This window comes from Corapipo altera, unplaced genomic scaffold (genome assembly GCF_003945725.1).
Source record: "Corapipo altera isolate COAL_440 unplaced genomic scaffold, ASM394572v1 290, whole genome shotgun sequence".
NCBI classification, from domain to species: domain Eukaryota; kingdom Metazoa; phylum Chordata; class Aves; order Passeriformes; family Pipridae; genus Corapipo; species Corapipo altera.
In genome coordinates this window covers 11,243-25,774 of record NW_020885041.1, presented here as the reverse complement: position 1 = coordinate 25,774, position 14,532 = coordinate 11,243, and the positions used below count along the sequence as shown (strand labels likewise).

Genomic DNA, 14,532 nt, shown 5'->3' with positions numbered 1-14,532 from the left:
GGTTGTACATCCAGTGACGTCGGGTTAGCAGGTGAAGTCCTCGAAGGTGCCCCGGGCCGGGTGGTGAGGTAGGATGTTGGCCGCGTACGTCATCCCTGCAGGGTGCCCCCGTATGCTCTCGCAGGGGTTCTGTGGGGTAACGGGGTGTTGGGGTCATTGGTTTTGCCCAAACCCCCGCAGAGAGCGAGCCCTGGCTCCCCACAGCACATGGGACTGGTCCCGCTGCTCCTTCCCCAGGTGCTTCTAGAGTTGGGACCTCCCATCCCATGGCACCTCCCAGGCAGCCCCAAAACAGTGACCCCATGAAACCTCCTGGGCAGCCCCAAAACAGTGACCCGACACCCAGGGGCTCCTTCCAGGCAGCCCCCGAGTTTCAGGGAGACCCATCAGCCCCAGGGGTGTCCCCAGCAGCCCCCAGGTGCCCCATCAGCCCCCGGGGTGTCCCCATCAGCCCCCAGGGTGTCCCCAACACTCACGTGGCGCTTCACGTCGTCCATGCTCAGCGCGACGCCCTTGTCCGTGTTGTTCCTCTTGTGGTTCTTGCGGCACTTGCCCCTCCGGCACAGCCGGTGCTTTATCACCTGCCAGGGCCACATTATTCAGCCCCTCTGAGGCTCAGGGGCTGAGCCCTTCCCCACACCCCAAACAGTGACCCCACAACCTCCTGGGCAGCCCCAAAACAGTGACCCCACACCCAGGGGCTCCTCCCAGGCAGCTCCAAAACAGTGACCCCACACCCTGCAGTACCTCTCAGGCAGCCCCAAAACAGTGACCTCACACATCACAGTACCTCCTGGGCAGCCCCAAAACAGTGACCCCACACCCCAAACGGGGCTCTGGGGTAACCCCTCGGCGGGGTGGGGGCGAGGGGGACGCTCACCTCGTAGGCGTAGTCGAAGAGCTCGAGCACGGTGAGGATGCTGGCCCCGATGAAGAGCCCCATCTGCCCTCCGATGTCACCTGCGGGGGACAGGGAAGCCGTCAGGGCAGCCTGAGCCTGGAGCCCGGGGGCAGAGGGAGCGGGGAGAGGGCACAGAACTCATCACAGCCACAGTGTGTCCTGCTCCTCGTCCCAACGCCTCGGGAACGGGGCCGTGGCGACGGGGCCAACGCGAGGCCACCTCGCTGTGGGAGGCACCGGCCCAGCCCGCCCATCGCTCACCCAGCAAACCGGCCACCTCGTAGGCCTTCTTCTGCTCGATGGTCTCGTAGTTCAGGGCCTCGAAGAAGATGTCCAGCACCAGGATGTTCTCCCTGCGCAGGGCACAAAGTGGCACCGGGCTGAGGGTCTGGGAGGGAGCGGCAGCGGGTGCCACCCCTCCGCCACGGCCACGTTACCCGATGTACTGCTCCGACTTGTTGTACTTCTTGGCCAGGTACTTGGCCGAGGCCTTGCTGGGGATCTTGACCATGGAGAGCTCTTTGCCGTAGCGGGTCATGTTGCAGGGCATGTCGCAGAGGCAGTACTCGTTGTCCTTCTCCACCAGGAAATCTGGGAAGGGGGAGAGAGGAGTTTGGAGGCCTGGAGAAACCCAACGCCCACAGCTCCCTCCCTCCCTCCCTCCCGATCCTCACCTAAGGCCGGGTCCGCGCACTCCTTGTACTGCTCGGGGGTGCAGTACGGGGCGTCACCTGTGGAGACACACAGCGGGTTTTTCCACGTGGGATCAACCAACCCCTCGTGGGCAGAGCTGGTGGGGGGGTTGGCCCCGGCTGGGGGGGGCTCACCTGGCATGTGAACCATGCGGCAGTTGCAGTTCTCCACCAGGTAGCGGGTCTCGCAGTCGATCCGGCAGGCCGTGATGCTGTACGTGTCGTAGAACTCCAGGTCGCCCGCCACGGCCTTGCAGTCGCCCCAGGGAGGGGGAAGGTAGATGAGCTGGGAGGGGGCAGAAGGAAGGATGTTGAGGGGCTGGAGCAGGTCCAGAGGAGAGCAACGAGGCTGGGGAAGGGACTGGAGCACAAGTGCTGTGAGGAGAGGCTGAGGGAGCTGGGGGGGCTCAGCCTGGAGAAGAGGAGGCTCAGGGGAGACCTCCTCACTCTCTGCAACTCCCTGACAGGAGGGGGGAGCCGGGGGGGGTTGGTCTCTTTTCCCATCAGCAAGACAAGAGGGCTCGGGCTTCAGCTGTGCCAGGGGAGGGTTAGGTTGGAGATTGGGAAGAATTTCTTTGCAGAGGGTGCTCAGCCATTGGAATGGGCTGCCCAGGGAGGGGGTGGATTCTCCATCCCTGGAGGTGTTTAAGGACAGACCGGATGTGGCATCAGTGCCATGGGCTGGGAACCACGGCGGGGTTGGATCAAGGGTTGGACTGGATGATCTCAGAGGTCCCTTCCAACCCAGCTGATTCCATGATTCTATGATTCTAAGGCCCCCGGGGCCTCCAGCATGGTGGGGAAAGACACTCGTGGCATCACACCCCAGGGTCAGGTCCCCTCTCCACCCAACAGGGAGGAGGCTCCATGTCAGGAGGGACCCCCCTGGTCCCCCCCCAAGCCCTACCCGCTGCTCCTGGCAGGACACGAAGGTCTGGAAGCCGGGGGCCACCCCGAAGCCCAGCTGGTCGATCAGGGGGGGCTCGTCCTGGCTGTGGATCTGCACCTTGATCCCGGCTTCGAACGAGGTCTCATCTGCAGCAGAGAGAGGGAGGGATGAGCCGGGCACCGGCCCTGCTCCCAAAACTTCTGCCTCCCACTCTCCCCCCTCCCCTCGGGGCCAGTTGGTCCCTCCACATGTCCGTCCATCTGTCTGCTGTCCCTCCAACCTGTTTGCTGCACCCCCTCCGCCCCTGACCCTCCTGCTCTCGGCACCGGGAGCGCGGCAGGGAAGTGTTTTGCCTCTATTTATAAACAAGGGACGGCTGCGTGTCTAAACCAGCGGGGGAGTTGCCATGGCGAGGAGCAAAGACAAAGGAGGGGAAGGCAGAGGGAAAGAAAGGACCCGAAGTGGCGAGAGATGGAAGGAGGGAAGAGGAGGGAGCCTCAGGGGGGTGGGAGCTGGGAAGGGGCCGGGGAGCATCCTGGGAGCTGCTGGTGACCTGCCGGGGCTGTGGGTTACCTGTTTCCCCCCACACCGGCAGGTACTCGTCCTGCTGGATGTCCAGCATGATCTCCAGGCCGTTGCCAGTGCCCCCCTTCATGGTGATGAGCCGGGGCTTCCCGTCCTGCCCCGCGTTGAAGGTGTAGCACTTCCCGTAGCGGGTGAAGACCTGCGGGAGAGGAGGACACGGGGCTGAGGCCAAGGCCCCTCTGTGGAGCCACAGCAGGGAGCCAGGAGGGCATCACCAGCCCCAGGACACGGCCACCCCCAGGACACAGCCACCCCCAGGACACAGTCACCCCCAGGACACAGCCACCTCCAGGACACAGCCACCTCCAGGACACAGCCACCCCCAGGACACAACCATGCCCAGGACACAGCCACCCCCAGCCTGGGCACAGCCCCATCCAGGCTCCTGACCCCCGGGGGTCTCTCGGTGTTGGAACTGAGATCCCAGTGTTGGAACTTGGCCCGGGCAGAGGAGGAGATGTTCCACTGAGGCTCAGGGATGGACTCGGAGGAGACGTTGCAGACCTACAAAGCCCAGGGCAGCCCCGGCCCCCCGAGGTGGGACACTCAGCCCTACACCTCCAAGGGATGGGGCTGGATGGGATCCTGGACCCCCCTGTCCCTCCTCGGCCCTTCCAGCTGCCACAATTCCAGCCAGGGGCACGGGAGGGCAGCGGGCTCAGAGCACCAGGACAGAGGTGCCCGGCACCTCCTCCATGAGCACGGCCCCGGGGCTGCTCTCTCTGTGTCCCACCGGCAGCTCTCCAGGGCTGGGGCTGAGATATCAGCTCCAAGGGCAGCATTCCCAGCCATTCCTGGTCCCACACGCTGCTCCAAGGGCAGCATTCCCAGGTGCTCCTGGTCCCACATGGTGCTCCAAGGGCAGCATTCCCAGCCATGCCCTGTCCCACACAGTGCTCCAAGGGCAGCATTCCCAGCCATTCCTGGTCCCACACAGTGCTCCAAGGGCAGCATTCCCAGCCATGCCCGGTCCCACATGGTGCTCCAAGGGCTGTGCCTGGTCCCACACGCTGCTCCAAGGGCAGCATTCCCAGCCGCTCCTGGTCCCACACGCTGCTCCAAGGGCTGCTCCTGGTCCCACACGGTGCTCCCAGGGCAGCATTCCCAGCTGTACCCAATCCCACACGCTGCTCCAAGGGCAGCATTCCCAGCTGCTCCTGGTCCCACCCGGTGCTCCAGGGGCAGCATCCCCTGCTGCCAGACCTGGTCCCACACGGTGCCCACCCGTGCGGGGCCACCCTGGGGCTACTCACCGGGGCGAAGTCGGCGGGGCCGCAGCGCCGGCCGCGGTAGCGGCAGCTCAGCAGCATGTCCTCCAGCCGGTGGCAAGTGCGGTTAAAAAACCCAAACAGATTGAGGGGCTCCTCCTCCTCATCCTCCTCCTCCTCCTCCTCCCAGGGGCCGGGCGGGGCCGGGGCAAAGCCCAGCTCCGTGCCAAAGCCCAGCTCCGTGCCAAAGCCCAGCTCCGCAGTGCCGGGCTCGTAGCTGACCAGCGGTGCCAGGTAGAGCAGGTCCCGCCGGCTGAGCTGCGAGAGCCGCACGCGGTTGACGTTGCAGAAGGTGACGGCGGGGAAGGTCATCTGGGGGCTCTGCTCCTCGCGGAGCAGCGTGACGTGCTGGTGCTCCAGGTAGCAGGCGACGCGGTCGCCCACCTGGTAGAGGAAGGCCGAGAGGGAGAGGAGGAAGGCCAGCGCCCAGAGCACCTGCCGGGCACCCAGCCCGCCCTCCACGAAGATGTGGCTCAGCCCGTGCAAGGTGCAGCTGCTGGCGAAGGCCACCAAGTCTGTGGCTGCCCCTGCGTCCTCCTCCTCCTCCTTCTCTTCATCCTCCTCCTGCCCGTACAGGAACTCGTCCGCTCCGTCTTCGCCCTTCCCGGTGTCCGTGGTGTCCTCAGGCCCTTCCTCACTGGAGAAGGAGATGGTGCAGAATATCTGGAGAGGCATTGCCCACTCTGGGGGGGCCCAGCTCTGGAGAGGGGGGTCCTGGCCCCCGTCCAGCCACAGCCTGGGGGTCTTCGGTGCTGGGTCGGTTCCTCGGGGCGCGGGTGAGAGGGGCAGGGAAGGAGGGAGAGCCAAGGGGCGAGTTCAGAGAGGAGAAACGGAGAAGGGAAGAGGAGCGAGAGGCGAGCAGGAGGGAGGGAGGGAGGGAGAGGAGCAGAGGGATGCTCGGAGGGGACGGAGAGAGGAGGGTATAAGAGGAGCAGGAGCAGGGGAGGAGGAGCGAGGGGCGGTTCTGCAGGCTCCCCACGTCCCCCGGGACCAGGACGGAGCGGAGGCACCACCGGCTCCAGGAGCACCTCGGGAGCTCCCGGGGCTGCCCAGGGGGGTGCCAGGCCCTGGGAACACGAGGGGTTGTGTGCAGGTCCCCTCTGTACCGTGTCCCCATGCCGTGTCCTCCGCCCTCCCTGAGTGGCCCGGCCCTGGCAGCCCGAGTGGCTGCTCCAGCCAGTGCTCCCTGCTGGGTCCAGGCTGTCTCTGGAGCTGCCATATGCCGGGCTCTGAGAGCTCCTCCTCGGGGCAGCAGGAGCCAGAGGTTTTCCCAAAATGCAGAGCAGAAGGATGGAGGGGTCCCTGAGCTCTCTCGGTGCTCATCCTGCCCTGGCAGGACTCGTCCCCGTGGGCTCATCCCCCTCCCTGTGCATCCAGCAAATCCGACATTCCAAGCGGTCTCAGGGCCGTCCTCCTCCAGGTAGGGATGGTTTTGGAGGGATTTGGGTGTTGTTCCAGTCGTGGCTCCTCCTGCAGAGCCCAGTCAGTGCCGGGTGTGCCACCTTGTGCTTTGGATCCCAGCTGGGCACAGGGAGCCACTGGTTCCCTCAGGGAATGGCGTCCAGGCCTCGTGCTGGGAATCCTGGAGGGCAGCACCTCTGCAGGGTGGTGGGATGGAGCTGGTGGCCAGGCTGGGAATTCCAGAGGGCAGCCCTGGTCCAGGATGGTGGGATGGAGAAGGCTGGGCTGGGGGTCCTGGAGAGCAGCTCCTTTGCAGGATGCTGGGATGGAGCTGGTGGCCAGACTGGGAATTCCAGAGAACAGTCCTGGTCCAGGATGGTGGGATGAAGCTGGTGGCCAGGCTGGGAATCCTGGAGAGCAGCTCCTTTTCAGGATGCTCGGATGGAGAAGGCTGATCTGGGAATCCTGGAGAGCAGCCCCTCTGCAGGGTGCTGAGATGGAGCCTCCATCAAGGCTGCCTGCCGGGATCTCGGGCGTCTCCTCCCTGCAGCGGCGCGGCCCCTTCTCGTGGTTTTTGCTGTTTTCCTGCACTCAGCACTTGGTAAAAGCATCCAGAGACCACAGAACCACCTCCAGCCCTGCCAGCGCCAGCCCAGGGGGGAAGGGGAGCATCAGCAGCACTGGGATGTGCAGGGGCTGGGAGGGAGGTTCTGGTTCGTGCCTGGGTGGGATGAGCTCACCCCAAACCCCCAGTTTGGCTGCTGCCCCTCCTTCCCTGCACACACCACGAACCCTGAGCACATCCCAGCACAGGGGGACACAACAAACAGGGTGGACAAATCCACCAGGAGAGGGTACAGATCTGTACAATGCACAGTTCCCTGCAATTCCTGAGCTGGTGACGCCGGTGGGACGGGCAGGACACGGTGGGGACCCTGCTGGGGGTGACCGAGGGTGTGACAGCGGCTTGTCCCTTCCCAATGCTCCCTGAGCTCGATATTCCCAACAGGGAATGTGTAAGAGGGATGCTGCCACATCCCACAAAGCTCAGGGACCTGGGAGAAAGGGTGGGTGACCTTGGGGATGAGAGCCAGAGCCGTGGGATGAAATTTCATCGAGCCCAGAGCAAGGTCATCCCTCCTGGGAGCAGCTCCGAGAGCCTGAGCTGGAAAATCCTCCCAGGAAAGGGGGCCAGGGAGGCGGATTGGGGAGCTGGGAGCCACCAGGACGTAGGGGTCAGGTCACAACCTGGGCTCTGAAGGCAGCAGGGATCCTCCTGGGATGGGGAGTGGGATCACTGGACTGGCTCAGCCCTGTGGGAACAGGCTGGGAGCGAGCTGGGCTGATCCCACACCGAGCTGGGCTGATCCCACACCGAGCAGAGCCGGGGATGCTCTCGGCAGGGAGGAGCAGGGAGGAGCTGGGATGGGGGGTTCTGGAGCTCCCCAGCTCCGGGACAGGGTTTCTGTGCCGTGGCTGCAGGAGGGAGAGGGGAAGGGAAGCAGGATTTCAGGCTGAGGGGGGTTGTTTGGCCCTGGCAGGGCACGGACAGGAGAGTTCTGCTGCCGGTGCCAGCGAGGGGCTGATCCCACCCCTTGGCACGGGGAAGGTTTGATGTGTCTCCTCGGGAGCGATTGCAGCAGGGAGAGAGAGGGAGGGAGGGAGAGGGAGAGAGAGAGATGCTGTAATGAAAACGTTCCATCATCGACTGGGGCCATTAACCTGCCTCGCTCGGCTCAAAGAGCTCTCGGGGAGCGCCGGGGCCGGTTCCCGGCAGCCGCTCGGGGCCGGGGGGGGGGGACGAGCCGGGCCCGGCTCCGGTTACACCCCCTGCCCCATCCCCGGCTCCGGTTACACCCCCTGTCCCATCCCCGCGGCGTGAAGGTGACCGGTGACATCCCCAGCCCCGCACCGGCTCCAAGGGGAGCGTGTCCCGACCCCGCGGCCGGGGCAGAGCGGGCAGGGCGCTGCCGTCCCCCTTTTTTTGTGTGCTCGAGTTTTGGGGAGATGCTGGAGGAGTCCCTTGGGCTCGTTCCAGCTCCTCCCCCTCCCGGGAGTTATTTTTACCCTCTCTCAGGTGAAAGCTTTTGGCGGGGGCGAGGGACGGGGGATGTTTAGAATTAACCGTGACATCAACCCCCGTGGAGGGGCCGCCGCTGGCACTGGGGATGGGATGGGATGGGATGGGATGGGATGGGATGGGATGGGGGGACAGAGATGGGATGGGATGGAGGACAGGGATGAGATGAGGGGACAGGGATGGGATGGGGGGACAGGGATGCAGGATGGGGGGACAGGGATGTGGGATGGGGGGACAGAGATGGGATGGGGGGACAGGGATGGGATGGAGGGACAGGGATGGGGGACAGGGATGGGATGGGATGGGAGGACAGGGATGTGGGATGGGGGGACAGGAATGTGGGATGGGGGGACAGGGATGGGATGGGGGGACAGGGATGGGGTTTTTTCCCGGCTCCAGCGCTGCTTTTGGCCACTATCCCTGGACTGTTCGTCCCCTCTCCCCGCTCTGCAGCCCGTCACGGGCCCGGGGAAAGGAGAAGGAGGTTCCCCGGAGCGGGGGAGCAGCGCGGAGGCGGCGCGGGGGGGAGGCAGAGGAGCGGGAGGGGGATTTGACGGCGGCAGCAGCAGCAGCAGCAGCAGCAGCACATTTCACAGCCTGTCACGCTTTAATGGCAGAGGAGATCAAAGCCGGGATGGAGTTATTCATAGAGATAAACCAATCCCCGAGGAGGCGAGGAGAAAACAACATCGCGAGCTCTGTTATCCCGGCTCCGAGAGCCCCCCGGGGAGGCTGTCGCGGAAAGAGCCCGGGGTGGGGAGAGCTGAGCCTGGCACTGCCCGGCCCTGCCAAAAATCCGGCTGAGCCGGGGCCGAGCTGCCCACGACACCCCCGCGGGGTGCCCGGAGGTCGGGCTGGATGGTGGGGAGGGATGAGAGGCGGGTGCAGCCCCAGAGCAGCGTGTGGGGGGTGGATATTTGGGGCTCCCCGCAGCCGGGCTGTCCCGGGCGGGTGAACCGAAAGGGAGACAAAAAAAAGCAGGTTTTTAGCTTTTTTTCCACGTGCTCTGGCCCCTGGATGCGCTTTGCGGCTCCCGGAGCTGCCAAAATGGTGGTGGAGAAGCACCTGCGGCGCTGCCATCGCCACTCCGGGCGGGATGAGCCTCTCCGGGAGGGGTGGGATGAGCTCCGGGCAGGATGGGATGAGCTCCAGGCGGGATGGGATGAGCTCCGGGCGGGATGGAATGAGCCTCTCTGGGTGGGATGGGATGAGCTCCGGGCAGGATGAGCTCCAGGAGGGATGGGATGAGCTCCGAGTGGGATGAGCTCCAGCCGGGATGAGCCTCTCCGGGCGGGATGGGATGAGCTCCAGGAGGGATGAGCCCCAGGAGGGATGGGATGAGCTCCGGGCGGGATGGGATGAGCCTCTCCAGGAGGGATGGGATGAGCTCTGGGCAGGATGAGCCGCTCCGGGACGGCTCCCAGGCTGCGGATCCCGCCCGGATCCCCGGCGGGAAGGCAGAGCAGGGGCAGCCGCGCGAGGTGGGATTTCCCGGGATCTCTGCCGGGACTAATCCCCTCTCCCCTTTATCAGATGCTGCCACCTTGCCTGCGCTCGCTCCGCCGGCCAAGCCCGGGCGCAGTTTGTGTTATCCAGCCCTTTATCCCCCAGATTAGACGCCTCACAGTGGATTAGTGTGGCACATTCTGAGGCGGAAAAAATCGACCATTAAAAAAAAAGAGGGGGTTTTTTTTTCCCCTCTGTGTTATTCCCCTCTGTATTATTCCCCACCTCCACCTCCTCTCCACCCCGTCCCCTGCGGGCACAGCGGCCCCGGCTGTGGGGGCTGGTGATGTTCCAGGTCCCTGAGCCATCCTGCTCCTGATCCCTGAGCCATCCTGCTCCAGATCCCTGTGCCATCCTTCTCCATGTCCTTGTGCCATCCTGCTCCAGATCCCTGAGCCATCCTGCTCCAGATCCCTGAGCCATCCTTCTCCATGTCCTTGTGCCATCCTGCTCTAGATCCCTGTGCCATCCTGCTCCAGATCCCTGAGCCATCCTTCTCCATGTCCTTGTGCCATCCTGCTCCAGATCCCTGTGCCATCCTGCTCTAGATCCCTGTGCCATCCTTCTCCAGCTCCCTCTGCCATCCTGCTCCAGGTCCTTGTGCCATCCTGCTCCAGGTCCTTGTGCCATCCTTCTCCAGATCCTTGTGCCATCCTGCTCCAGATCCCTGAGCCATCCTTCTCCAGGTCCCTGAGCCATCCTTCTCCAGGTCCCTGAGCCATCCTGCTCCAGGTCCTTGTGCCATCCTGCTCCAGGTCCTTGTGCCATCCTGCTCCAGGTCCCTGAGCCATCCTGCTCCAGGTCCCTGAGCCACCCTGCCCTGGGTGCAGACTCAGCCCCCGCCGCTCAGGACTTTAATAAAAAGCCCATTATGTTGATTAATGTGCTAAGTGGACTTCATTGTGGAGCCGGGGCCTCCCCGGCTCCCGTCGTTCCGTGTGATTTCCTCTCAGATGAGCCTCATCTCCTCTCCAAACGCTTCCATTTAAACCCGATTAATCTTTCAAAGCTTTCCTCGGCTGAGCGCTTCCCAGCCGGCCCTGGGCACCGGGGGCCACCCTCAGCCTCGGGGGGGCTCTGCCAGGACCCCCCAGCAGCTCCGTGGGCCGTGGAGCCCCCCCAGACCCAGGCCCTTTGCCCGTGATCCGCCTCCTCCTCCTCCTCCTCTCCGGGATCTCTTCACACTCCTGTAACTGAACCACTTTGTTCTGCTGAGAGCTCTTTTACCCGCTGGCACCGTCCCTTTGTGCCCTCATTTACCCTCTGGCACCGTCCCTTTGTGCCAGGAGGGGTCACCGGGAGGGCGCTGCCGAGGTGCTCTAATTCCCGGGATTATTCCCTTTATCCCGATGCCTTTTCCCCGCGTCCCCCGCCGGTCACGACCCAACCCTGAGCGGGTCACGATTTTTTTTTCCGACGTCCTTCCCGGCTGCTCAGACAGCCCCGTGCGGGCGGATTCGAGCCGCTGGTTTTTACGGGAGGGCGGAACGAACACGGAATTCCAGCCTGGAATTTCCCTCAGAGCCGCATCAGGGTTTTCAAATCTAATCTGCTCCGGGCGGGGGAGTCTCCCGGCCCCGGTGGCTCCGCGTGGATCTCCCCGTGGCTCTTTGCTGCTGGGAGAACGTGGAGCAGGGATTTCAAATCCCTGAGGATCCCCGGGGTGGGTGGGAACACCCTGCCCGGGCTCCATCCCCGGATGCAAACTCGCCAAACCCTCCACGCCGCAAAAAAACCCTCCAAAAATAAAAACAAAAATAATAAAAAAAAAGGAATTGGCCATAACATCCGAGGGTGAGGGCTGTATAAATAAATAAGAGCTGGTGAGGAGCTCCTGGAGCTCCCTGGCTGGAGCAGGAATTGCAGGGAGCTCAGGCCAAGCTCCACAGGCAATAAAACAGAGGCGGCTGCAAAGGGCCAGAGAAATTAAACTGAGGCAAAAAGGCCACGAGGCCGTTGATTTTCTGGGCTCCCCGTGGAGATTTGTGGCTCCACAGCCTTGGGGGACCTGCCCCTTCTGCCCCAGCTTCTCCCCACTTGGTATCAGGGGGAAGAGATGGAAAATGGCACCGGGAAGTTCCCGGGCAGATCCTTTGGAATCCCCAGCTCAGGGCTGGGATAAATAAACCCCGAGGGGAGGTTGAGGGGGAGCAATTTGGAAACACCCCCCCCCAGGTGCTGGTGCCACCCAGGGCTGCACTTCCAGCCCCTGGATCCCTCGGGACACCCGTGCCCAGGGCACCACCCCGAGTCGAGATGCCCCTGGAAAGCCTCTTCATCCCCTCCAGCAGCCACAAATGCCATTACAGCTTATTAATAGTCATTAATAATTCATTTGCTAATGAGCCTTTATGTGCAGAGGCATCGCCAGAGGAGCAGGAACGGCCTGAGGTGCAGCTGAGCCACTCCAAAGCTCTTGGTGTGACACCTCAGGGGGTGTGTGGTGCCTCTGGGTGTGTGAGACCCCTCTGGGTGTGCCAGGAGCTCTGTGTGAGTGTGTGACAGCTCTGGGTGTGCCAGGAGCTGTGAGTGTGTGTGTGAGTCTCTGTGTGTGACACCTCTGGGTGTGCACAGAGCTTTTGGAGGGGGGGTGACACCTCTGGGTGTGCCAGGAGCTGTGAGTGTGAGTGTGAGTCTCTGTGTGTGACACCTCTGGGTGTGCCAAGAGCTCTGTGTGTGTGTGTGTGACCCCTCTGGGTGTGCCAGGAGCTCTGTGTGTGTGTGAGTCTGTGTGAGTGACCCCTCTGGGTGTGCCAAGAGCTTTGGGGGGTGTGACCCCTCTGGCTGTGCCTCCCTCCTTCCCTAATCCAGCTCTCAGAGGTCGGAGGCACTGGATGATTCACCGGAGCTCTAACGAGGCAGTGCCAAGGCACAGGCACGTGCCAGCCTCTCGCTGTGCCGTGCCCAGCACCGGTGCCCTCATCCTGCTTCCTCCTCACCCTCCTCTTCCCCGTCCTGGCCGAGGTCGGGGTGGGCTCAGCGCTGGAGCGTCCCCGTCCCGCTGCAGAGGGGATGGGAAATGCAACTGGATTCCAGCAGGAGCTCCTGTCTCCACGTTCCCATAAGTGTGGGGTGAGGGATCCCAAATCCTGGTGCCTGGGGAAGCCCCGGGTGGGACCGGGGCAGGGAGGCAGCCGAGGAGGAGCAGCAGCAGCGTCTGAGCAGCTGCCGGCTGTTTTCTGGGTGATTTGCTTCGGGCAAGACACGGTGATGCCGGAAAATCTCCCAGCTGAGGGTGAGGCAACAGAGTCGGGGGCGTTCCCGACCCGCTGCCCTTCCCGGGAGAGCCGAGTCACGCCCGGAAAACCTTCCCTGCTCCGTCACCTCCCATCAGCTCGTCCCGCCGTGTCTGCTCCGCTCGCTCCGCTCGCCTGGAAAACGATGCGACCTCCGGGGTCAAACTCTGCTGCTGCTCGGCCGCGGGGAGAGGGGGAAGAGCTTGAGGACACGGGCGAGGGGAGCCCCGCCGGGACGCCCGAGGTGAATCCCCGGATCCGCTCCAGTGCCTTCCCCCCCCCCCCGCCCTTGTGAGTTATTTAGGAGCCCGCGAGTGGCTTTAAAAAGCGATTTGCATGAATCACTCGGGTGCCTTCGCAGAATCTGTAAATGCCCTGGCTTCCTTCTGGGACCGTGGAGGGAAGGGCTGGATCCCGGGAAGGCGCTGGGGACTGACCCCAGGGCAGGACGGAGCAGGATGGAGCAGGACGGAGCAGGACAAAGCAGGATGGAGCAGGACGAAGAAGAATGGAGCAGGATGGAGCAGGATGGAGCAGGACACAGCAGGATGGAGCAGGACACAGCAGGATGGAGCAGGACACAGCAGGATGGAGCAGGACAGAGCAGGATGGAGCAGGATGGAGCAGGACACAGCAGGACGGAGCAGGACGGAGCAGGATGGAGCAGGACAGAGCCGTCCCTGCCGCCCACGCGCTGCCCCCGAGTTGTTTTTTTTTCCAGGAGCCAGATGGACCCATGTGGTTTGTTTATGAACTGTCAAAAGCTGCAGGAAGCGCCCGGGTATCAGTAATTCCCGTGCCTCGGTCTCTCCAGCTGCGCTGGAGATGCTCCTCGCTCCGGCTCCGTGATTATCCACTAACGCTGCGCCGCAGGGGGAGCTCCGCTCGCCGCGGGGGCTCCGGGGCCTTGTGACAGCCACGGGGCCAACGGGGCCAAGGGGGGGCCGGGGGATGCACCGGGGGGTCCCCCCGAGCGGGGTTGGGGCCTGGATGCTGCGGGGCCGAGGGAGGTGGAGCGGGGGAGCAGCAGCAGCATCCCCTGGCCGAGCACCCCCAGAGCGCTGCCCCCCGTCCCTCCGAGCTCCCGGGGGGGCTGCAGGACACCCCAGCACCCTTCCCTCTGAACTCCCAAGGGGGGTATAGGACACCCCAGCACCCTTCCCTGTGAGCTCCCGGGGGGGCTGCAGGACACCCCAGCACCCACCAGAGGGGCAGGTTTGAGCCACACGAGGGGTTCTTTGTCAGGGAGAGGAGTTGTGGTGTTCCTGGGGTGGCAGGAGCTGAGCCCCGACACCCCCCCGGGCTGGAGCGGGGTGGGCTGAGGGCTGAGCGGGAAGCTCAGGGGTGCACAAAGGTTTTGGGGCACACGTTGGGGTTTAGGGGGGTCTGCGGGGCGCAGCAGGAGCTGGTGGTGCCCAGTGGGGCACAGGGAGGTTTTGGGGGTGCAGGGGGTACACGTTGGGGTTTAGAGGGGTCTGAGGGGCGCAGCAGGAGCTGGTGGTGCCCAGTGGGGCTGGCAGGGGGAGGAGGGAGGAGGGGAGGTTCAGCAGGGAGCAGTGGGGGGCTGTGGGGCACAGGGACATGTTTCCAGATCCCTTCTCCATCACAGCAGCTCCGGAGGTGAGAGGAAGGAGGAGAGGAGGAGTGTGGTGGGGATTTCCTGGGACTGCTGTGAACCCTTCCTGCTCCCTTCCTGCTCCCACTCCTGTGTTTCCAGGGCAGAGGATGCAGAACCCAACGCCAAAGGCACGATCTCAGCACAATCTCCACACGATCTCCACACGATTTCCACATCAAACTCGATTCTCTCCAGTGCCAGCTCAGCCCTGGAGCCTCATGGAAACACTCCAGAGGTCTTAATCCCCTGCAGCTCCCTGGGGCTGTCCCGTGAACACTCCCTGGGGCTCTGGCTCAGCCCGGGGAAAGGGAGCTGGGATGGGAACAGGGAGCTGGGATGGGAACAGGGAGCTGGGA

General features: G+C 63.9%; 1 protein-coding gene across 2 annotated transcripts in view; it reads right to left on the bottom strand.

The window, feature by feature from the left end:
- Positions 1-14,532, bottom strand: part of ASIC1 (acid sensing ion channel subunit 1) — a 19,275-nt gene continuing 4,743 nt past the window's right edge. The window contains exons 1-10 of one of the 2 annotated variants that reach the window (XM_027668486.1): positions 4,321-5,164; positions 3,056-3,206; positions 2,501-2,628; positions 1,729-1,879; positions 1,576-1,632; positions 1,339-1,492; positions 1,163-1,254; positions 881-960; positions 477-581; positions 1-129 (exon numbers count right to left, since the gene is read on the bottom strand). In XM_027668486.1, coding sequence (XP_027524287.1) covers positions 25-129; positions 477-581; positions 881-960; positions 1,163-1,254; positions 1,339-1,492; positions 1,576-1,632; positions 1,729-1,879; positions 2,501-2,628; positions 3,056-3,206; positions 4,321-5,010 — 1,713 coding nt within the window. In that variant the 5' untranslated portion in view covers positions 5,011-5,164 and the 3' untranslated portion in view covers positions 1-24. Of the gene's footprint in view, positions 130-476; positions 582-880; positions 961-1,162; positions 1,255-1,338; positions 1,493-1,575; positions 1,633-1,728; positions 1,880-2,500; positions 2,629-3,055; positions 3,207-4,320; positions 5,165-14,532 lie in introns of those variants that run through there. The other variant, XM_027668487.1, reaches the window with a different exon arrangement.